Source organism: Odontesthes bonariensis, chromosome 7, assembly GCF_027942865.1.
Source record: "Odontesthes bonariensis isolate fOdoBon6 chromosome 7, fOdoBon6.hap1, whole genome shotgun sequence".
Taxonomy (NCBI): Eukaryota; Metazoa; Chordata; class Actinopteri; order Atheriniformes; family Atherinopsidae; genus Odontesthes; species Odontesthes bonariensis.
The window spans coordinates 36,650,104-36,672,628 of record NC_134512.1 but is presented as its reverse complement, the minus strand read 5'-3'; the positions used below and the strand labels follow the sequence as shown (position 1 = coordinate 36,672,628).

Sequence of the window (22,525 nt, the reverse complement as noted above, 5' to 3'; positions counted from 1 at the left end):
TGTTCGAATATGTGTGTAAATGCGTGTGCGTGTACGCTCATGTGTGTAAATGCGTGTGCGTGTAAGATCATGTGTGTAAATGCGTGTGCGTTTTCGAATATGTGTGTAAATGCGTGTGCGTGTACGCTCATGTGTGTAAATGCGTGTGCGTGTACGCTCATGTGTGTAAATGCGTGTGCGTGTTCGAATATGTGTGTAAATGCGTGTGCGTGTACGAATATGTGTGTAAATGCGTGTGCGTGTTCGAATATGTGTGTAAATGTGTGTGCGTGTTCAAATATGTGTAAATCCGTGTGCGTGTACGAATGTGTAAATGTGTGCGTGTACATCTATATATTTGACAGCTGTCCTGAATGTTTTCCACTTGTGAATCATCTTTATTAATGATTACAAATTATTATTAATAACATTAAAGATAATTGAATAATTAATAATAAACACTGAATAATCTTTTTCTGTAGAACGATGGACTCCAGATAGTTTGGAAATGGCCTTATAACCCTTCCCAGGTTGTAAACGTCTCATTGAAAGATGATTAAATCTTGAGGCCTGACTCCTTAGAATGGGACAGTTTTACTCAAAAACAATGTTTAATCAGCTTTTCCAACAGCCCGTGATTGAGAGTTAATAGAAAGACAAACAGAGGCATTTTTTTTCTCCTTTTATTGTTTACAAAATACCAACGTAAATACATAAAGGAGGCTGTGTGATATTGCTGTGTGTGGATGTGTGTGCGTGAGAAACAGAGGAGCAGGCAGAAAGGACAGCACTGAAACAAATGCTCCACCCCTCTGTAACAAACACACAGTGGCTTTCACAAGTCAGGAAAGAAACATGATTCGCCTTCACATACTGCAGACGCTGAAGAGTCAGGACATAAAAATCACATTAAATAAAAACGACCAAAACGATGATAATACTGCAATATAAAGCAGCTAAATCTCAATCTGTTAAGAAGGTGATGAGGAGGAGGAGGTGGAGCACTGCAGTACAGGAAGTGTGACGAGCTGCAGACAGACGGGCAGGATATTCAAGGTGCAGCCCTTTTAAACCCCCCCCCCACACAGGCAGGTGCACGTTCCCCACAGTTACAGTGTTTGAATCTGAACAACAGCGACAGCTCTGGGAAATCAGGCTCCTGTTCCAGTCACCTCTGGCATTACTTGGGAGGAAAAAACGAGAAATACGAGGACATGGCAACCCTCCCTCCCCCTCATCAGTATTTACAAAAACACCAACATCCTTCATTCACTCATGCAAACAGACCATGCTCCTTGTAGTGTGTCCAACATCTGCTTGGTAACACTCTCCCTGGAACCTCTCTTATACTCAATATAATCTGCACGCCAAGGCTTTTTTCTTCTTTTTAAATATTTTTCTTTTTTTTTTTGTTGCAAACTACAATTATCAGTTTCAATAGCAAAGCAGTTTCCTAACATCTCTGTTACAGCGAAGACGCTTTAGGCTACCAGGCGGGGAGGGATAAAAGAAAAAAAAAAACACCAAAGAGAAGGGGAATCTGACAAGAGACGCAGCAGAGACCAGCTGATCCAGAACCCTCTCCGTTTCATCTCAAAGCAACCCTGACGCTCGATAAAAACCTTTAAAAACACGAGTCCAGGTGCCTTTTTCATTCTCTGTCGTCTCCAAACACATCAACGCTGTTAGTCGTCTAATGAATATATATAAATGTGTACACAGGTAAGCGGTGGAGCCTCACCACCATGTAACATCCCTACCTGAAAGGGCTGTAAATATATATATATTTATATATATTTACAGCCAAGGAAGGAGACGTGCAACCAAGAAAACTGGGAGTAACTGCTGTCGACACACTCAAAGACTCTGTGAGCCGGAGTCTTTGCCAGATTCGGGGGTTTCTCTACCTAAACTCTGCTGTTCCGGTCGACCTCGCGGCATTACGCTACTACGGGAAGGTGGTGTCGTACAAACAGTCTCTCTGATTAGAGGTCGCACTCTGAACCGATTTGAGCGCAAACATGATTAAATGCTGTGTTTAGGTCTGTTTTTTAAGCTCTTACAGACTAGACTAAAGAGGTGTGTGGCGAGAAACATGGAGGGGGCGTGGCTAAAAACTACGACTGTCCAGTCGTCGGAAGGAAGATGGAAGTGAGGCAGGCGGATCACTGGGCGGTCGCGGCGGTGCCGAAGGTCTCCTGGGAGGCGTACACCATGTAGAGGAAGCCGTCCTGGTCCCGCTCCCGCTCGTAAACCTCAGCGATGGCGGCCGACACGGACACCATGCTGTGGCCGTTCACCAGCAGGAAGAAGGCCTGGTTGGAGTTCAGCTGGAGGCGCCTCCTGGTGGGCAGAGAAAGACAGGAAATGGTCAACTTCTGCTGGTCCGGCTAGTTGGCTGGGGTTTAAAAAATAAAGCGTTTTGCTTCTCAAAACAATATGCGTTCAAAAGAGTAATACATTTGCATCACAAAATGGTTCTCCAGGAAAACGTCAGACCTCACAATCTCTTGGCCCTATTTTCTCTCCCTTCAAATCACTGCCTGCTGCCGCCTGCCGCGCCTGTTACGGTGTTCGCTGCTCGGAAGCAGGGGACTGCTCGGTCTGCACGGTCTACACAGCAGGCAGTGATACGAAGGGAGAGAAAATAGGGCGAGGCTTCTACATAAAAACTACAGAAAGATGCTGATGTTAAAAGTGTGTTAGCACAACAAATGTTATGGCACTTTCATTCATATGGCAGCACATTTAAAATAAAGCTAAATGCTAAAGGCTATACACTACTTTTGAATTCATTTTGGGATTTTGCGTACAAATACGATTAATGGTGATTAATCAGGGAAATCATGTGATTAATTAGATTAAACATTTTTAATCGTTGCCCAGCCCTAGTTTTTGTATGTTTTCTCAAAGCCGAGCGCTTTTGCATCGTCACCCTTACAGATATCACAGGAAACGAAACAAAAGACAAAGAGAGAAGGAAAGAAATGAAGACGAGAGCTGAAGAAAAGGAGTAAAAGTGAGAAGATCAAAGGGAGAAGGGAACAGGAAGGGCTTTCAGATTGAAGCGTACCTGATAATCTTGATGAGTTCACTCATGTTGACGTGGTCTGGCACCAGAAACTTGGTCTTGTCCAGGATGGGGAGCTGTTTTTCTCCTTTGTATCTCTCAATGATCACCTACAGGAGACAAACACGCCATCAATCATCAACTTCTTCCATCTTCTCACTCAAAGGGGAATAAACTCTTAAAGTAAACCCACAGTGACAGAAACACACACATCCAAGCATGCTATACTGTGGAGGCTTTCACTATGAATTGGGAAGATGCCAATTCAGCAATTTGTGGCATCTGTGAGCCAAAGTAAGCCGGACGGGACACAACCGAAGCCATAAAAAACATCCCCCAGCTGGGAACAGGGAACAAAGGCGAAGCGGCTGAAGCTGAAGGTAAACAACAACAAAGAAGACAACATGAGGATAAACACGGGCAGCCGTGAGTCAGGCCACACACAAACAACTCAAAGCTAGTCCCAGAGCAGCTAGCATTGCTACAACAGATAATAAACTTCATTTTATTAGCACAAACACCTCAGTCCTGAAAAGATGGAGGACCCTGGAACCAGCTGCGTGGAGTCAATGTTTTGTTCTGAACACACAAGTTGAATTAAAGCTCTTAAAAAAGAAAAGAAGTGGTTAAAAATCTGAAAATTGAACTCAATGTGACAAAACGCCTTTTAAAGAACCACCGACGGGATCTGTGCTGCATCTGAGCCGGTGCACGGAGACGCCCTGGAGGCAGAAGGTGTGAGAAACTGCCCCGTGGAAATCACCCATTTCTCCTGGTGACCGTGTTTGAGCCGAGATCAATATCACACGCACAGATTAAGACCTCTTCCTCTGCTGCTGGTAACCCACGACGACGCGTCTCTCTTCAGACTCGATAAGACAGAAGTGCTTTTCATTCGTTATCCTTCAATCTGACTCACCAGATTTCTGTTTAACACAACCATCCAGTAGAATCACTCAGTGGGGTCACATGGCTCTGAAAGGATCGGATTATTGGCTAAATTACAATAAGAATGTAGCCGTATTTGAGGCGTGGTTTACGAATGCCTAGAGCCGTTTATTGGGCGCTACGAATGTCTATCAAATGGCGTCTGGTTCTTCCCATGCTGCTTTGCGTGCGATTCATAGCCAATTGTATTACTTATACCAGATGATGTACGTAGAGCGACAGAAATTCGACGAGGAAGAAGAAGAAAAAAAAAAGTAAAATAAAAGTAAACTTGCGTTCTAAGCTACTTAAAACACTTTCTAAGGCTGCATCGAACGGTAACGTTGTGTCTGCTGCCATGTTGGATTAAAACTCTACAAGCTTCGGTGTCGCGCATAGACGTCGTCATTGTCTTGCTGCCCCCCCCCCTGTTCTGTGATTGGTTCCCTAACTCAGGCAAAAATAAGGGCGGTGGTTTCCAGGCTGCCTTTGCTGTGAGAATGAAATTGCGCGCAAAGCAGCATGGGAATTCCCAGGCTAATAAGAATGAGTTATCAAGGTTAATTCTCCTTGAATATATGGCGGTGAATGAATGGGATCAGAGGCACAAAGCGTGTCAAAAAAAGCGTGATAGGTGGTGCTGTACCCATTCCAACTGTTGCTAATAGAGCCACTTCCTGTTGACCTCTTCACCACCAACAACAACAACAAACTCAGGCATTGGAGAAAGATGGAGAACGCAGAGCCAGATGAAGCTACGTCCCTCTACATTTGGTCTGTGATGAGCTGCTTGTTGCACAAACTCGATGCCCAACGGAGCATTCTCCATCGCGTTGTTTGTTTCTTTCTGACGGCGACAACAACAGGAATATCGTCTCCTTTGACTTCCGGGTCACGACCCCGGGAAAACATCTGGAGCATGCGCAGAACGCAAAGTCTGATTCACCACGTGCTTCAGCGTCTACAAGCAGGTTTAGAGTGACTTTCAACCCAGTTATCTCGGGGTCTGAATCCCATCCGATCCAATTCTTAGTCAGATTAAGGTTTCTACATGCACTTAATAACTCAGTCTGATTGTAATTTAGCCAATAATCCGATCCTTTCAGGGCCATGTGACCCCACTGAGTGGGAGTAGTATCTCAGCTATAAGATATAAATATAGATATGGAGCCCTGACGGAAACACAAACAGTTTGCTTGTTTGTGAACAGGGTTAGAACATCGCTGCTGATTCAAACTGTTCTGATGCCGTTTCAAGGCATTTCATCATATTATGGAAATTAACATTATTATTATTATCATTAGTCAGACTTCTCCTAAAAGGGGAAACAAGCTAAAGTTTGGGCTTTTTAACCTATGTTACCGTTTCATTAGAAATAAAGGGACTTTTTAATGGAAGTGTTTGTGGTTGATAAGTGAGTCAGATCAGATGGATCCAGTTTTATTTCCTCAGTTTAGAACTGAAACAAATGTGCAAAAGATAAAGCTTTTATTGCTGAATGGAACGTTCACGCTGCACGTCTTAATGCTCAGTCTCAGATTTTTTTTGCGTTGTTCCGGTTATAATTCAATTCAATTCAATTCAATTCAAAAATACTTTATTTATCCCAGAGGGAAATTAAATGTTGATGTAGCTCAATTAAATCAAGGACTTATTATAGATGCTGATGGCTGTGGGCAGGAAAGATTTCCTGTAGCGGTCCGTTTTGCATCCAAACTGAAGAAGCCTTTGACTGAAGAGACTCTGTTTTCCGATAACAGTCTCATGGAGAGGATGTTCCGGGTTGTCCATAATTCTCTTGATTTTATGCAAAATCCTTCTTTGCATTATTGTCTCCAGAGGTTCCACAGCCGTCCCCAGAACAGAACCAGCCTTCTTTATCAGGTTGTTGAGTCTTTTTAGGTCCCTGGTTCTGATGCTGCTGCCCCAACAGATGACGCAAGAGGAAATGACGCTCTCAACAACAGACTTGTAGAATATCTGCAACATCTTGTTGCAAACCTTGAAGGACCTTAGCTTTCTCAAGAAGTACAGTCTGCTCTGTCCTTTCTTGTAGATGGCTTCACTGTTGTGTCTCCAGTCCAGTCTGTTGTCCACATGAACACCAAGGTATTTATATTCCTCAACCACCTCCACTTCCTCTCCCATGATGGAAACAGGGTTTGATCTGACCCTGTTTCTCCTGAAATCTACAATCATCTCCTTTGTTTTGTTAACATTCAAGATGAGATGATTGTTCCCACACCATGCCACAAAGCGGTCCACCAGCTCTCTGTACTCAGCTTCTTGTCCATCTCTGATACACCCGACAACTGCAGAGTCATCTGAATATTTCTGTAGATGACAGGAGTCTGACTTGTACTGGAAGTCTGAAGTGTACAGAGTGAAAAGGAAAGGTGAGAGTACAGTCCCCTGTGGTGCTCCTGTGCTGCTGATCACCTGGTTAGACACACAATTCTTCAGTCTGACAAACTGTGGTCTGTTTGTCAGTTAGTCATTAATCCAGGTGATTGTTGAGGCCTCCACCTGAGTCTTCTGGAGTTTCAGACGAAGCAGATCAGGCTGGATTTTGTTAAATGCACTGGAGAAATCAAAGAACATGATCCTCACAGTGCTGCCTGCTTTGTCCAGATGACAGTGGGTTTGTTGAAGCAGGTGTATGATAGCGTCTTCAACTCCAACTCCATGGCGATAAGCAAACTGCAGGGGGTCCTGATATGTGCTGGTTTGCTTACACAGGTGGGTCAACAGGAGTCTCTCCAGGACCTTCATGATGTGGGATGTCAGGGAAACAGGTCTGTAGTCATTGATGTCTGAAGGATGAGTTTTCTTTGGTACCGGAACCAGACAGGATGTCTTCCACAACAGTGGTACCTTCTCTTGGGTCAAGCTAAGGTTGAAAAGGTGTTGCAGAATCCCACAGAGCTGCTCTGCACAGGCCTTCAGGACTCGGGAGCTGACACCATCTGGACCTGTAGCCTTGTTCCGGTTCAGTCTCTCCAACTGCCTCTTCACCTGACTTCTAGAAACAGAAAAAGTGGGAGGGGGAGGCAAAGGGGACAGCAGCATCTCCTGACTGGGTTGAAGACAAACTAGTGGAAGCAGAAGAATCCATGACTGAGGTGGAGGTGGAGATGTTACAGGAAAGCTGTGGGTCAGAGGGTGGGATGTCTCTTTGGCTGGGAACAGGAGGGGAGGATGGTGAGCTTGTTCCTGAACTGAACCTGTTGAAGAATGTGTTCAGCTCATTTGCTCTGTCCAGACTTCCATCCATCCGATCCTCCCTCTGCTTGAGGCCTGTGATCTTCTTCATTCCTGACCACACATCTCTGATATCATTCCTCTGCAGTTTACTCTCAAGCTTCTTTCTATACACCTCCTTGCTCTCTCTGATCTTGACTTTGAGCTGCTTCTGTATACTCCTCAGTAACTCCCTGTCTCGCTCCCTAAAGGCTCCTTTTTTTCTCGTTCAATAGTTCCTTTAGCTCACTGGTGATCCAGGGTTTGTTATTAGGGAAGCATCTCACTGTTCTGGTGGGGATGGTGTTGTCCACACAGAAGTTTATATAGTCAGTCACACACTCAGTCGTGGCATTAATGTCCTCTCCATGCGGCTTACAAAGAGAAATCCAATCGGTTGTATCAAAACAACCCTGTAAGGCTTCTTCAGCTTCATGTGACCACTTTCTAACAGTCCTTTTTGTGACAGGTAGTCTCTGGACAAGGGGCTTATATGCTGAACAGAGAAAAACAAGGTTGTGATCTGATTTACCCAGGGGAGGTCTTGATTTGGAAATGTATGAATCCTTGACATTTGTGTAAAACAAATCCAATGTCTTGTTTTCTCTGGTAGAGCAGCTGACAAACTGTTGAAAAGTTGGCAGTGTAGCAGAGAGTGAGGCATGATTAAAATCACCAGATATTGCCACAAAAGAATTGGGGTGTTGTGTCTGTATCTTAGCAACAACGGAACTGATGACATCACATGCGGTGTCGGCAACAGCTGAGGGTGGAATGTAAACAGCCACCAAAACAACACTGGTGAACTCTCTTGGCAAATAATATGGACGAAAACCTACTGCCAATAGTTCAATGTCAGGACTGCAGAGACGACTCTTCACAGTAACATGTCCTGGGTGACACCATCTGTTGTTGACAAGCACTGCCAATCCACCCCCTTTCCTTTTCCTGCTACTCTTTAAATCTCGATCTGCTCGTACAGTCAGGAAGCCCGGCAGAGAGACGCTGGAGTCGGGGATATGATCCTGCAGCCATGTCTCAGTAAAACATATAATGCTACATTCCCGATATTCTTGCTGAGTCCTTGTCAAGGCTAGAAGTTCATCCAACTTGTTAGCTAACAATCTTATATTGCCCATGATGACGGATGGCAGAGATGGTTTGAACTTCTTCTTTCTTTCTCTCCTCTTTGCTCCTGCTCTGCAGCCACGACGCCTCCTTTTCAATTCCAGTGGGATTTTTGGCTTCAGTTGTCGAATTATTTCTGCTTTTCCAATGTTAATGAGCTGCTCCCTGTTGTAAACCACCTTGTTGCTATGGTTATGCATCATAACAAAACAGCAAAATATACAAAAGTATTGGGAAAAATCAATCCAGCTGCACAGCATCCAAGGCAGGAAGGAACAGTTGTCCAAAAAAATGCAATTTCTTCCAAGAAAAAACAGGAATGAAATTTAGAAAAAAGAATAAATCTCAATGTGAGGTACAGAGCTACTCCAACGTGCTGCCACCCTCAGCAGCGCATTCTAGAACCTTTAATTTAATTTAAATTTTAATTTACTTTAACTTTAATTTAAATGCGACCGCCATCAGGCTCCGGTGTCTGCAGCCCCGAAGTGACCTGCATGCGCAGAAGAAGACGTGGCGTCACATGCGGCACGCCACGTTAACAAGAAGTAAAAATGGCGGCTACACGTGTCAGCGTGCGTGCATCAATCCTGACACAAAACCTAACTATGGCTGTGTTCCAAACCGCATACTTCTCCTACTACTCCTACTAACTTTTTGAGTTAGTATGCCAGTTTGAGTAAGCGAGAAGTTCCCGGATGCATACTAGATTCTCCGAAATGTTGGGTATGCATCATGAGGTTACTACTCATACTCAAACTACCCAAGATGCAATGTAACGTGACGTCGCCGATCGTCATTTCCTGTCAAAACGGCAGTTTCAAGCTAGCTACAACGAGGGTAGGTTCACTTCCTGTTTTCAAAACAAAAGCACCAATTGTATGGTAATGGCTTTCCCTATGATAAAAGGCAACGGGTATTTTATTTTGTGAAAATAACCGGAAGTGCGTTCCTCACTGGGGCTAGCTTTAGTAGCGCCGAATTCGTGGGAACAAAATTGTAAATAGCCGGTATTTTGTCAGGTTTTCAACACGTTGGGGATCTAAACGACTACTTTCTCCCTGAAAATGTTTCAAATGTTGCTAAAGTTTACAGAGTTTAGAGCTTAAGAGAAATCAGCTTCAGGCCGGCTGATTTCAGCTCGGGCAGGAGCGAAATGCATTGTGGGTAAATGCTCTGCATACCGTCTGATCGATGAGTATGCAGTATGTAGTATGTAATATGTAATATGTAGTATGTAGTATCGAACACAACCATTCTTTCCCCCGATCTCGCCGTGTCCTGCCTCCTCGGGCGCATAATCACGACGTCTGTCTCGCACGTAAAAGTTTGATAAAATGTGAAACACACCTGCAGTGTGAGCGCAGCCTGTGGATTTGGTACATTTGACCTAATTTTATAGATTTTTTCTGAAGTCTCAACACAGATTTTGCGCACTTCTGTTTAAAATCTTTAAAGATGAGAAAGTTCATCTTAATTTTCATCAATTTGGCTTCAATCTAAAACTTGTTGCGACCGACAACCTGCATGAAGACGAGAAAAAAAACGAAGGCATCATCCTTCCAACGCCGTCTCTAATCATCTGTTTACTGACGCCACCTTTAAAGTTTGCAGATTCTCTGCAGATGTGCATCTGTTGCTCTCTGTTCCCTCTAACGGCGGCTGGCTTCTCACCAAGACAAACCAGTTGGGAGAAAGCCCAACCCGTCCCCCAGGGGCTCTGTTGCCTGTTAATCCAGTGGCCGGCTGCCAGACAACATGCTCAGCTCCACCCAGCTGTGCCTTTAATACATGTCACTTCTGAGCATGTCAGCCTCACTTAGAGGGAAAAAAAACAGAGATTTTGCTTGTTTAAGCTCCACAGAAATCAGACACAGAAAAACTAATTACAGTTCGCAGTGATTGACGTCCTGATCCAGATTATTGATTAGATTATTAGAGTCTCAATCAGATATTTTCCTACAGTTTTAAACTGCACATTAAAGTCGTAGATGCACCCGAGCGGCTCAAAGACTGTTCACGCTGCTCCTAAGGTTACTTTAACACCGATATTCATATTAAAACATTTAGAACCATGTAAAATGCATCTAAATAAAAATGTTTGTCACCATTGTAGGTTTTTCTTGCACCTGTGGGAAATAAGCTGGATGTCTTTTTAGTGGCTGTTATGATACCAGTTGGTTTAATGCTCTATTCCGGGGGGCCGACCCGCGGCTCTTACGTTCATATCAAAATTTGTGTTTCTGTTTATTTTTATGTGCGTGTTCGCTTCGTTTGAGTTCAATACGGCAGCGGTCTCCAACATTTCTTGCTCCACGGACCGGTTTAATATTTTCACCTTTCAGGTGTGGCGGATAAATCCTACAAAATAAAATAATACGGCCAACGCAGACACTGTGGTGTTTAGTGAATATAATAACAAACTTGAATCCACTGTGTACTTGTATGTAACTTTATTAGCAGCGTCCTCCTGACATAACGACTCTCTGCCTCCTAACGCTCTCTGGTCGCTATGGTAACGCTTAAACATGCCTTCAAAATGCAGTTTGTGGGTTTAATGTCAGCGTTGATGCGTCACGTGACCGAGACGCGAGAGCGAGTCAAGAACAGGCGGCTGTAACGGAGAGAATTCGGTCATTTTTCTAAATAATGCGGCTCTTTGTGGTAACACGGTAAAAAATGCGGCTCTTAGTCTCTGACTGGTTGGCCACCCCTGGTCTATTCTTTCATTCTTTACATTAATACATACCCTTTTTTTTTATCTTTTTCCAAGATCAAGTTGATCAAAACTTATTTGAGGAACACAGTGGGCACAGTAGCCTTTGTGGATTGGCTTATTTGTTTCCATGCCTGCCAGGTGTTTCAGGTTGAGCTGCTGCTCGTTTTTATATCAGACATTGTTGCACTAAACTACAATGTGAAGAATTTGTTTATCACTTTTTTTGTTCAAGCTACCTCACAGAAGTGCTCTCTCGCGCTATTTTCTCTCCCTTCGTATCAGCAAGTCATCTATTTGGACGACATTTGGCGGCGGCGGCCCGCCCCTAAACACTTCTTATTGGTTGAAATGAACACGCTGCTTCCTGTTGACAAGCTAGTTAGCAACAGGTCAGCATCACTCAGGGAATAACGGACGAGGAGAAGCTGATCTTTACACCTCATCCTGAATGAACGCGAGCAAAACTGACGCAATACGACAACGGAATTTCGCGATGGTGTCCTGATACGCAGCGTGATGATTTTCAGAAAGTACTCACTTGAAACACCGAGTTCTCTGGCTCCCTTCAAGCAGATCTTTGTGATACGGGTGTTTGGGGTCATAAACCATTGGGTGCATTTGGAGGCAATAAATTAAAGGGATAGTTCGCCTCTTGACATGAAGCTGTATGACATCCCATATCAGCAACATCATTTCTGAACATCTTCTTACCCCCTGCTGCGTCCTGTGAGCAGAGTTCCAGCCTCGTTTTGGCGTTGATGAAGGTAGTCCGGCTAGTTGGCTGGGGCTTAAAAAATAAAGCGTTTCGCTTCTCAAAACAATATGCGTTCAAAAGAGTAATACATTTGCATCACAGAATCGTTCTCCAGGAAAAAGTCAGACCTCACAATCGCTTGGCCCTATTTTCTCTCCCTTCGTATCACTGCCTGCTGTGCAGACCGAAGTGCAGACCGAGCAGCAAACAGCGTAACAGGCGCGGCTGTCGGCAGGCATACATGTCATACAGCTTCATGTCAAAAGAGGCGAACTATCCCTTTAAGATTAAAACATCACATATTGGAACCTGGTTATTATCATTTGCTGCAAGCTAATATTATAATGTCATTATATTGCTTTAATGTAAGCATTAAAATGTTACTACATTACATTTGTGCAATGTATCTGGCATTAAGGAAGACAGACGTGTCCAATAAGTTGGTTTATGATAAAATTGCATTAAAATTTGAACAAAAACTCACCAAAGTTTGTTTAGTGTGGAAGTGTGGACTGTTTAGAGTGAGGCGGCGCCTCTTCTGTCAGCTATAATCAGTCTGTCACAGAGGCTGCTGCCCCCCCACCCCCTGCAGGCTCCACGGAGGCTGCCTGCATGGAGTTGCATTACAATGACACAGCGCATCTGCCCCTGGTGTCAACACTAACCATGACACGGCAGTTTCTAACCCCAGGAGAGTGCACAGGAAGCGCACGCACAAGACGAGCGAGAGAGCGAGGCCTTACATGGGGCAGCAGATGGAGAGCTGCACCGATACTCGATCTCAGAGCCATGAAACGAGCAGGTGAAACACGAGGTGTGCTTCTGTTTATCAGCGGTTGCTATGGGGACCGTCAGACAGCCAACTGACTAGCAAATGCACTCGTTCCCATTTCCCTGCAGGCCTTCTAGAAACAGCTGCCAACCCAGGTGATCAAACTAAGACAACCGAGAAGGTGATCTCCCTTTAGAAACAGAAACATTTCCCTTCAGCCAGGAAGCCTGCGGGCTGCTGTGCACGTCACTCAGATGCTGCTTTCGGTTTCATGCATTCACATCCAGCAGACTCCATCACTGTAACGCTCTTTTAACTGGACTTCCCAAAAAGAGCATTAAACATCTGCAGCTCATCCAGAACGCTGCTGCTGGAGTTTTAACCCGGACTAAGAGATCTGAACACATCACAGCAGCTTTAAAGTCTTTACTCTGGCTTCCAGTCAGTCACAGAATAGATGTTAAAAGCCTGCTGATGGTTTACATCTGTGATCTGTTCAGAGAATATAAAGCCAGCAGAGCTCTGAGATCCAAGGACTCAGGTCAGCTGGTCCAGTCCAGAGTCCAGACTAAACATGGAGAAGCAGCATTTAGCTGTTATGCTGCAAACAAGTGGAACAAACTGCCAGTGGAGATTAAACTTTCACCAAATGGAGACATTTTTAAATCCAGGTTAAAAACATTTCTGTTCTCATGTGTCTATGCATGAAATCTGCACGATATCTTTGAACTTATCCGGACTGCACTGGAAAAAAAAATCAAAGTCTTACCAAGTATATTTGTCTCATTTCTAGTCAAAATATCTCATTACACTTAATATAAGACACTATTGCCTAACAAGCACTATTTCAGCCAGATATAGGGACTTGTTTGAAGACAATACATCTGGAATATCTTGTTAAATGAAAAAGTCTTGAAAAATTTTTTTTTGAGTCACATATCATATGAAACAAGCTTTTTTTGACATTTGAAGAGGTTTTTAAGCTAATTTCAAGATCACTTTTAACTCAAAAGTCCCAAATATCACATTTCATTTCAAGAATTCTTGACAAGCCGATTTTCACTAGTTCCATTGGCAGATTTTTTTGCTTATTTCAAGCAAAAACGTCTTTTATTTGTTGTTTTTCTCACTTATTTTTGGAGGGGCATTTTTTCCAGTGTGTTGCTTGTTTTTAACCATTTAAATGATTTTATTTGTTTCTCTTTATATTCTTTTATGTATTTTTAATGCTTCTTCCACTCTCTGCTGCAATGCTTTTATTTTATTCGAAGCACTTTGAACTGTTTTGTACATGAAATGTGCTATAAATAAATTTGATTTGATTTGAAGCTCGTAAAATAAAAATAAAAATGTAGCTGAACTCACAGGGATCTTGTTGGGGTGCTGCTCTCGGATCAGCCGGACATCTTCTACTCGCTGCTCTGTGGGAGAAGAAGACAGGCGGGTTACTGAAGCTGAAGCCACGTGTTTGCTCATCACGTGCACACTGTTCCTAAAAGGTGCTGCTCAACAGGTTTGAGAGCTGTTGTGACTCTCATATCTGAACCAAAACCACAGCCACATCTGCAGCTACTTTCCACTGAGATCTGCTGTCAAACATTAACTCAAATACACATAATATGATTAGAGTCCTGCAGCTTAATGCCAGGCCGCACAGAAACAGCTGCTCTTTAACAGCCTGCTCAGCGCACTAAGGCTCTCCAGTGAAATCGTAACCAGCTTTCCTAAAATCCCCCCATGCTGCAACAGCATTGTTCCACAGTGATTAGCAGATTATTGGCTGAAAATGACCATCCACTCGTTTCCTGCCCAAACGTGTGTGGATGATGAGCCCGAACCACAGCTGTATCATCACAGCATTCAACATCGTGTTGCTGTGTTTTACAGTTTGTTGAAACCTGGAGCTGCACTTCAAACACGGGTAGAACATCTGAGAGTGTCCTGGATGTTCAGGGCGGGGGCTTCCAGTTCTCCTTCGGCCTCATTTCTGCCTCAATCTCCACTGAAACTCGTAGAATCAGCTTAATTTAATGCTTAGTCCACATGAAGAGGGGTATTTATTCTAAACAGTTCCTCAAATTTCAACCGCGCGACTGTTTCTGCGAACACACACAGGTCAAAGTGGACCATCAGTGCTTCATAAACTCGCCTTAGTCGCCCCTCATCTGCTAAATGTTACGATGGCAGAGTTTCTCCCATCAACAAGAAGCCCGACTGCGTCTCATGAAGAAATGACAACAAATGCAGCAGGTTCTGTGTCGTGGGAGTCTGGAAATCAACATTATTCCAACACCTCCATGTGCAAACAGGCCACACCTGTCACGTCTTTTAGATTAAGATGCCAAAATACTCTGAAATTTCTGCTCCTCCCGTCTTAACTACTGATTTTATCTGATATTGTTCTTATTTCTTTTTCTTTTTTGTTTAAAATTTAAATCATGTTTTTTATTTCTACTGTTTTAATGTCTCTGTAAAGAACTTTGAATCACCTTGTTGTTGAATTGTGCCGCACAGATAAACTTGCCTTGCCTTACAGTTTAAGAGTGTGTGTAGTTTGCTTAAAATGTTCAGGGAGTAAAACCTACAAACCCCTTTTGAATGAAAAGGCCGAATCTTTTAAAATGGCTCTACAGGTGAGGAAGAGGCTCGAGTCGTTTACAGTCTGTAAACGCATTTAAATCTGGGTGAATGCACGCACGCAAGATGCAAAATAGGTGCGACTGCGACTGATGAAAAGAAAGCATAGAGACCAATGTCTCTATACGAAGGGAGAGAAAATAGCGCCAAGAGATTGTGAGGTCTGACTTTTTCCTGGAAAACGATTTTGTGATGCAAATGTATTACTCTGTGGAACGCATATTGTTTTGAGAAGCAAAACGCTTTATTTTTTAAACCCCAGCCAACTAGCCGGACTACCTTCATCAACGCCAAAACGAGGCTGGAACTCTGCTCACAGGACGCAGCAGGGGGTAAGAAGGTGTTCAGAAATGATGTTGCTGATATGGGATGTCATACAGCTTCATGTCAAAAGAGGCGAACTATCCCTTTAATTAACTGCCTCCAAATGCACCCAATGGTTTATGACCCCAAACAGCCGTACCACAAAGGTCTGAACCGAAGGGAGCCAGAGAACTCGGTGTTTCATGTGAACCGATAAAATCACTCCTGACAAAAATCATCACGCTGCGTATCAGGACACCATCGCGAAATTTCGTCGTTGTATTGCGTCAGTTTTGCTCACGTTCAGTCAGGATGAGGTGTAAAGATCAGCTTCTCCTCGTCCGTTATTCCCTGAGTGATGCTAACCTGTTGCTAACTAGCTTGTCAACAGGAAGCAGCGTGTTCATTTCAACCAATAAGAAGTGTTTAGGGGCGGGACGCCGCCGCGAAATGTCGTCCAAATAGAGACAGCGCGGGCGACGTTATAAGGGGTCGGCGTGATCGCTGGACGAAGCGACATCGCTCGCGGCATGTCAGGACAGGCTGATTGAAAAGTACGCTTTCTGATCACTTCTTATCAATCGCTCGCTGGCGTTCAGTCAGGATGAGGAGTTACAGGCGTATTACGTCTGCAGTGTGTGAACAATTAGGCCAATTACAGGGCAGCTAAGCACTATTAAGAAGGTCGGGTCAGTAACACAAGCTCACCTGTGACTCAGGTACTAATGTGGGCAGATAGCACCCTGCTGCACTTTGAACTTCACCTGATATCAGACTAAAGCGACGCATAACGGCCTCTAAAAGGTTCTCAAGGTCAACTGCAGTGCCTGGCTGTCGGATTGGGTTCAGGCGACAAAGTGAAACATGCAGGAAGAAGCTGGAATCCCTGATCAGAAGTACTTTATATCATATGAAATTGGAAAATATAAAAACACACACTTAAAGAGGTTCAGCTGGTAAATTCAAAAGGATTTGGCAACCTTTTCTGAGATGTGTGGAAGAGAAATCAGAGCTGCATGAATCAAGTTAAATAGGACAAACACTGATTTCACTGTGTTTAGATGACAAACCGCTTAAATGCTATTCTGTATGTACTGTATCTCTCGAATGTTTTTTTTTCTGTAACATTCTCTCCTTTTATATTCATATGTCTTCTTTTACAACATGCTTGACATACATTGTCTTAGATTTACTCTTCTATTTATCTTTTTTTTAATTGTGCTTGTTTTTAAATTAATTTAAATTATTTGATTTGTTTTGCTTTATATTCTTTTATGTATTTTTAATACATTCCCTTACACTTCCTGCTGCAATGCTTTTATTTCATGTAAAGCACTTTGAACCCAACTGTGAGCACTTTTAAATCCAGGTTAAAAACATTTCTCCTTCGGTGGGCTTATGGTTGAGTTTATATTTTTCTTTTTCCCTCTTCTTTGGTTGCATTTAACTGTGTTTTTATTTTTATTCTATTTTTTTTCTCTTTAAATTGCTTGTTTTTATGCTGCTTTATGCTGTTCTTTTAAATGCCTTGTCTTGTAAAGCACATTGAGTTGCCTGTGGTATGAAATGCGCTATATAAATAAAGATGCCTTGCCTTGCTTTGAATTGTTTTGTACATGAAATGTGCTACAAATAAATTTGATTTGATTGTGATTTATCTATGTATTTTTTTTTTTAATTGTATTTTTAATTGATTAGTTGAGTTTTTTTTTACTTCATGGGGATGGGATTCTGTTCTGGGTGTTCCTGTGTGTCTGTTCTATTGTGAAAAAGCTTAATAAACAAAGTAAAAAAAAAAAAGAAGAAGCTTGAATCCCAAAGATCCTCCGTTGGAGCCGGTAAAAATGAAATCAGGTTCCGTTGGCGAGAGCCGAGCGGTCACTGGGCCGTCAGCTGTCAGAGTCGGTGGCAGATCTGACTTACTGGTGTTCAGCCTTGTGACCCGACCCTGAAAAATGTTTACTCAGAGGATAAACTGTGCAGCCACTGTAAGAATGTCTAACTGAATCAACCGATTACATGCTGCTGCCAAATGTTTGTTTTGCTGAGGCCGTTTTCATGCCAAACCTGAGGAAATGCATCACACGGGAACAGGGAAGCTCTGAATGCGTCAGTCTCTCATGACCAAAGCAAGACCAACGGTTTCTGAGTCAAAGGGGGAAAAATAAAGAGGAAGAAGTCGACCTCAAAGCCTGTTTTCTGTTATGTCATCAACTGGGAATTACTCCGTCCTTAGCACGGTTTCCATTTTTTTTTTTATTCTTAAATTTGCATTTAGAAGATCTGGACAAGAGAAGGTGAGAGAAGAATATTAAAAAAAAAAAAAGAAGAAGTTTGGAAACACAAAAAGATGAAAATGATGAGACCGAACTGTGATTACACGATGAGAAACTCAGTGGGGTCACATGGCACTGAAAGGATCGGATTATTGGCTAAATTACGATCAGACTGAGTTATTAAGTGCATGTAGACACCTTAATCTGACTAAGAATTGGATCGGATCGGATTCAGACCCCGAGATAACTGGGTTGAAAGTCACTCTAAACCTGCTTGTAGACGCTGAAGCTCGTGGTGAATCAGACTTTGCGTTCTGCGCATGCTCCAGATGTTTTCCCGGGGTCGTGACCCGGAAGTCAAAGGAGACGATATTCCTGTTGTTGTCGCCGTCAGAAAGAAAGAAACAACGCGATGGAGAATGCTCCGTTGGGCATCGAGTTTGTGCAACAAGCAGCTCATCACAGACCAAATGTAGAGGGACGTAGCTTCATCTGGCTCTGCGTTCTCCATCTTTCTCCAATGCCTGAGTTTGTTGTTGTTGTTGGTGGTGAAGAGGTCAACAGGAAGTGGCTCTATTAGCAACAGCTGGAATGGGTACAGCGCCACCTATCATACCGGGGTATGACACGCTTTGTGCCTCTGATCCCATTCATTCACCGCCATATATCCAAGGAGAATTATTAGGGCTGGGCAACGATTAAAACTATTAATCTAATTAATCACATGATTTCCCTGATTAATCACGATTAATCTCATTTGTTTGCAAAATCCAAAAATGAATCCAAAAGTAGTGTATAGCTTTTAGCATTTAGCTTTATTTTAAATGTGCTGCCATATGAATGAAAGTGCCATAACATTTGTTGTGCAAACACACTTTTAACATCAGCATCTTTCTGTAGTTTTTATGTAGAAGCCTCGCTCCACTGTCTGTTTCCTTGAATGACTTGCTGCTATCAGTTGTGTGTTTTGCCTTTAAGTGATATTTTAGACTGGAACTACTACGCTGAGAAGACAATTCAACTTGGCAGAGTTTACAGATGACTTTGGTTCTGTCGACTCCGCCGTCTGGAAGAACTTTAAAATGAAAATGGCCGAGTAAAAGTTCCGTACCCTTCTCCATGTTTGGTGGATCCGCCGATTACTTTCTTTTCCTGTTCCACAGCAGACAGCAGCAGACTTTTACAAAATAAAAGCCAAAATAAAAGCCTGTGAGCAACAGACTTTTACAAAATAAAAGCCTGTGAGCAGCAGACTTTTACAAAATAAAAGCCTGTGAGCAACAGACTTTTACAAAATAAAAGCCTGTGAGCAACAGACTTTTACAACATAAAATAAATAATAAAACCTGTGTTAATGCGCGATAAAAATAGTTATCAGCGTTAAATAATTAACGAGTTAACTCGCCCAGCCCTAATAATTACCCTTGCTCAACTCAGTCTTATTGACCCTTTCAGTGCCATGTGACCCCACTGAGTGACGACTTTTTCAAAACATCACCTCACATTTGTTTCACGAGTTAATGGAAAAATCTACTTTACATACGTGAACCCACACAAACGTCTACATCCCACACTACATCCACACCAGCTGAGGCCCGCGTGGAATACAGTTATAAAGTTAAATAAAAACAGAAGTTTGCAGAGCCAGCTCCACTTGGTGCAAATCCCCAAAATAACAGTCGGACCCGTGACGCGGTGCGTCCCTGTACCGGCTGCCATCTCACGCACATGTTGCGCAAATGTGGACCAGTTACATGCAACCAGACCCCAAGTCAGTTCTCCTCAGTCATACTGGGAAATCTAATATGATACGCGTTTAAGGTTGTTGATTTGCTGCTTCCGGAGCCATCCGAGGGGCCACGCACTTCGACAACAACGCTGTTACGCAAGAGACAAGACGCAAACCTCAAGTTGGAGCATCTCATCTCCACAGCAGTGCGCTGTGCTGCTTATCAGGGCTTTCACTTTTATTATCTTCAAAGGAAAAACGCTTTCACACAAGTTAGGGCAAGCTTATCAAATCCTAGCATCTTAAAAGCGAGTTCCATCCATTTTTTTAGGGTAAATCTCTGAAAATATCACCTGTAATCGAGACTTTTAGCATCCCAGAGACTTAAAACACGTTGTGGATTCAATCGGCTTTGTGAAAATCGTGATTTAAAGCTCTAAAAATCTCATTCTGAATGGAAATAGGGTTTGCACCATCTCCACAGGGGCAATAAATATTGTGTGCAGGCTTTGTGTGTGCAGCCATGGCGGCTTCAGGAAACACAAGCGAAACTATAATCTGCATCGAAGCAGGTCTGCGCACATGTTTAGCATCGTTGTTGGAGCTTTTAAACTCCCTGTCTTGTCCCCAACAAACCGTCCCATCCCCCAATCCTGCAGCTCTCCGGCTCTCAGCCCCGCATTTCGACACCACTTTGTTTTTCTGCCACAGTCCTGATCCTGGTAAACAGCACAGAGAGGCAGGCCTGCAGCACATAGCCGCATCCCGACCTCTTCCCCTGCACGGTTCCACACCGACACCTGATTATTATCGATGCTTTTCACCAACACGACATAAGAACAGCTTTGTTTTGCAGTTTTAACCGTTTCAGACATAAACAAATCTGTGAGCAGTAGACAAAATGACCAACTTCTGCGCAAAAAAAGAAAAAAAGTCCCGACAGGAACAGAACAGCTGCTCAGACCTACCGAATGTCCTTCTTTGTTTGAAGGTTTTCTCCGAAGGCATGTTGCGTCAAAGTCCGTCAGCTGGCTGCGGAGGAAACCGGAGGAAACCGGAGAGAAAAGCGGCGAAATAAAAAATAAAAAAACCTTTAAAAAAACAAACGCTTTATTCGCTTTATTTGTTTGGCACAAAGAGTCCGGCGGGACAGCTGCTCGGTTATTCGAGGTGGTTTGATGTCGTCGCTTCCTTCCTCTTGTCTGTGTGTTTATCAGGACGAGCTCGAGCAGGCAAAACAAACCCGTCAGCTGACCTCTGACGTCACGCGCCCTCCCCTTTTTGTAAATGTGCTTTATTTATCATACAGCCCTGTACAGACAAGCCTTTCCCAAGTTACCATAGGGAGAAAGATAAGTAAACACAAATAAAAACAATAAAAGAACAGCGAAAGCAATGAAATACAACAAAACCGAATAAGATAAAAGTGTCATCATATGTGCGTCGATTGCACTGTAACTTTTTACTTTAACTTTTCTTATTTTTATTCATTTGTATATTATTTCGATATTTTGCCTTACTGTGTGCCTTACATCTTTTTGTGTATCCAAAGCCAAGAGCTCCTGAGCTAAATTTCATTATGCCTGACAATAAAGATTATTAAAAGCAATCCTAAATAAGTAGGTTTTTAGCCTAGATTTGTTAATACTGTTAAAGGGATAGTTCGCCTCTTTTGACATGAAGCTGTATGACATCCCATATCAGCAACATCATTTCTGAACATCTTCTTACCCCCTGCTGCGTCCTGTGAGCAGAGTTCCAGCCTCGTTTTGGTGTTGATGAAGGTAGTCCGGCTAGTTGGCTGGGGTTTAAAAAATAAAGCGTTTTGCTTCTCAAAGCAATATGCGTTCAACAGAGTAATACATTTGCATCACAAAATGGTTCTCCAGGAAAAAGTCAGACCTCACAATCTCTTGGCCCTATTTTCTCTCCCTTCGTATCACTGCATGCTGTGTAGACCGAAGCGCAGACCGAGCAGCAAACACCGTAACAGGTGCAGCTATCGGCAGGCGGCAGCAGGCAGTGATACGAAGGGAGAGAAAATAGGGCCAAGCGATTGTGAGGTCTGACTTTTTCCTGGAGAACCATTTTGTGATGCAAATGTATTACTCTGTTGAACGCATATTGTTTTGAGAAGCAAAACGCTTTATTTTTTAAACCCCAGCCAACTAGCCGGACTACCTTCATCAACACCAAAACGAGGCTGGAACTCTGCTCACAGGACGCAGCAGGGGGTAAGAAGATGTTCATAAATGATGTTGCTGATATGGGATGTTACACAGCTTCATGTCAAAAGAGGCGAACTGTCCGTTTAACATATTTACAGTTTTGGGCAGCAGTGAATGATTCTTTGCCTCACAGAGGCGGCTGTAGCTGTGTCTGCGGGGCGGCCCCCCATCATAGAGCCCCCCGTCAGGTCATTGAGCTGCCAAATCAGCAGCCTGCGGGCGTCTCGCTCCTCCCTGTACTGCAGATACTGGTCGGACAGTTCTGACTGCAGGTGCTCCACCTTCAGAGGAATGACAGATAAGGAGCTGACGCAAGATAATTACAAACTACCAGCTTTGCTATCTGAACCGAGCCGAAAACAACGCGTGCTTTGGACATTTTCTGGCATTCGGCTTTAAACGGCGGGTACAACATGTACCGCCGTCTGCGTGGCCTTTTCTTTCTCCCTCGTGGCCTCGACGTCCTTCTGCAGCTGTTGCTTCTCCCGTTTCAAGGTCTCAATCTCGGTCCGCTCCTCTCCCCATCGTGCCCGAATCTTTCTGTCACATTCCTCGGTCAGCAGCCTCAGGTGGGACCGCAGTGGCCCCAATTCTCTGATTTCATCCTGCTGCTGAGCTGAAAAAAGAAAAAAAATCAATAAAGAAAGAAAATGTTGTGAAACTAACAGGGTTGAAAGAGTTCATAGTCAATTACAAGATGGATACAGAAGCACAACAGGAGAATTTATCGTGTTAAAAATGAAAGGTTTACTGAAAAAGTCTC

General features: G+C 43.4%; 1 protein-coding gene across 1 annotated transcript; it reads right to left on the bottom strand.

Annotated features, from left to right (window-relative positions):
• Nucleotides 1-646: 646 nt before the first annotated feature.
• On the bottom strand, nucleotides 647-20,769 carry map1lc3b (microtubule-associated protein 1 light chain 3 beta). The gene is made up of 4 exons (XM_075470715.1): nucleotides 20,503-20,769; nucleotides 13,955-14,010; nucleotides 3,053-3,159; nucleotides 647-2,322 (listed from the first exon to the last, which is right to left on the bottom strand). The coding sequence occupies exons 1-4, from the start codon at nucleotides 20,540-20,542 to the stop codon at nucleotides 2,145-2,147; spliced, it is 381 nt and encodes a 126-aa protein (XP_075326830.1). The 5' UTR covers nucleotides 20,543-20,769; the 3' UTR covers nucleotides 647-2,144.
• Nucleotides 20,770-22,525: the final 1,756 nt, after the last annotated feature.

Coding starts and splice junctions, on each gene's coding strand:
- map1lc3b (XM_075470715.1), bottom strand. CDS start 20,542: ATGCCTTCGGAGAAAACCTTCAAACAAAGAAGGACATTCG. Junction 3,160..13,954: donor AGCACCCCAACAAGATCCCT/GTGAGTTCAGCT, acceptor TGTCTCCTGTAG/GTGATCATTGAGAGATACAA. Junction 2,323..3,052: donor GAACTCATCAAGATTATCAG/GTACGCTTCAAT, acceptor TCTGCCCACCAG/GAGGCGCCTCCAGCTGAACT.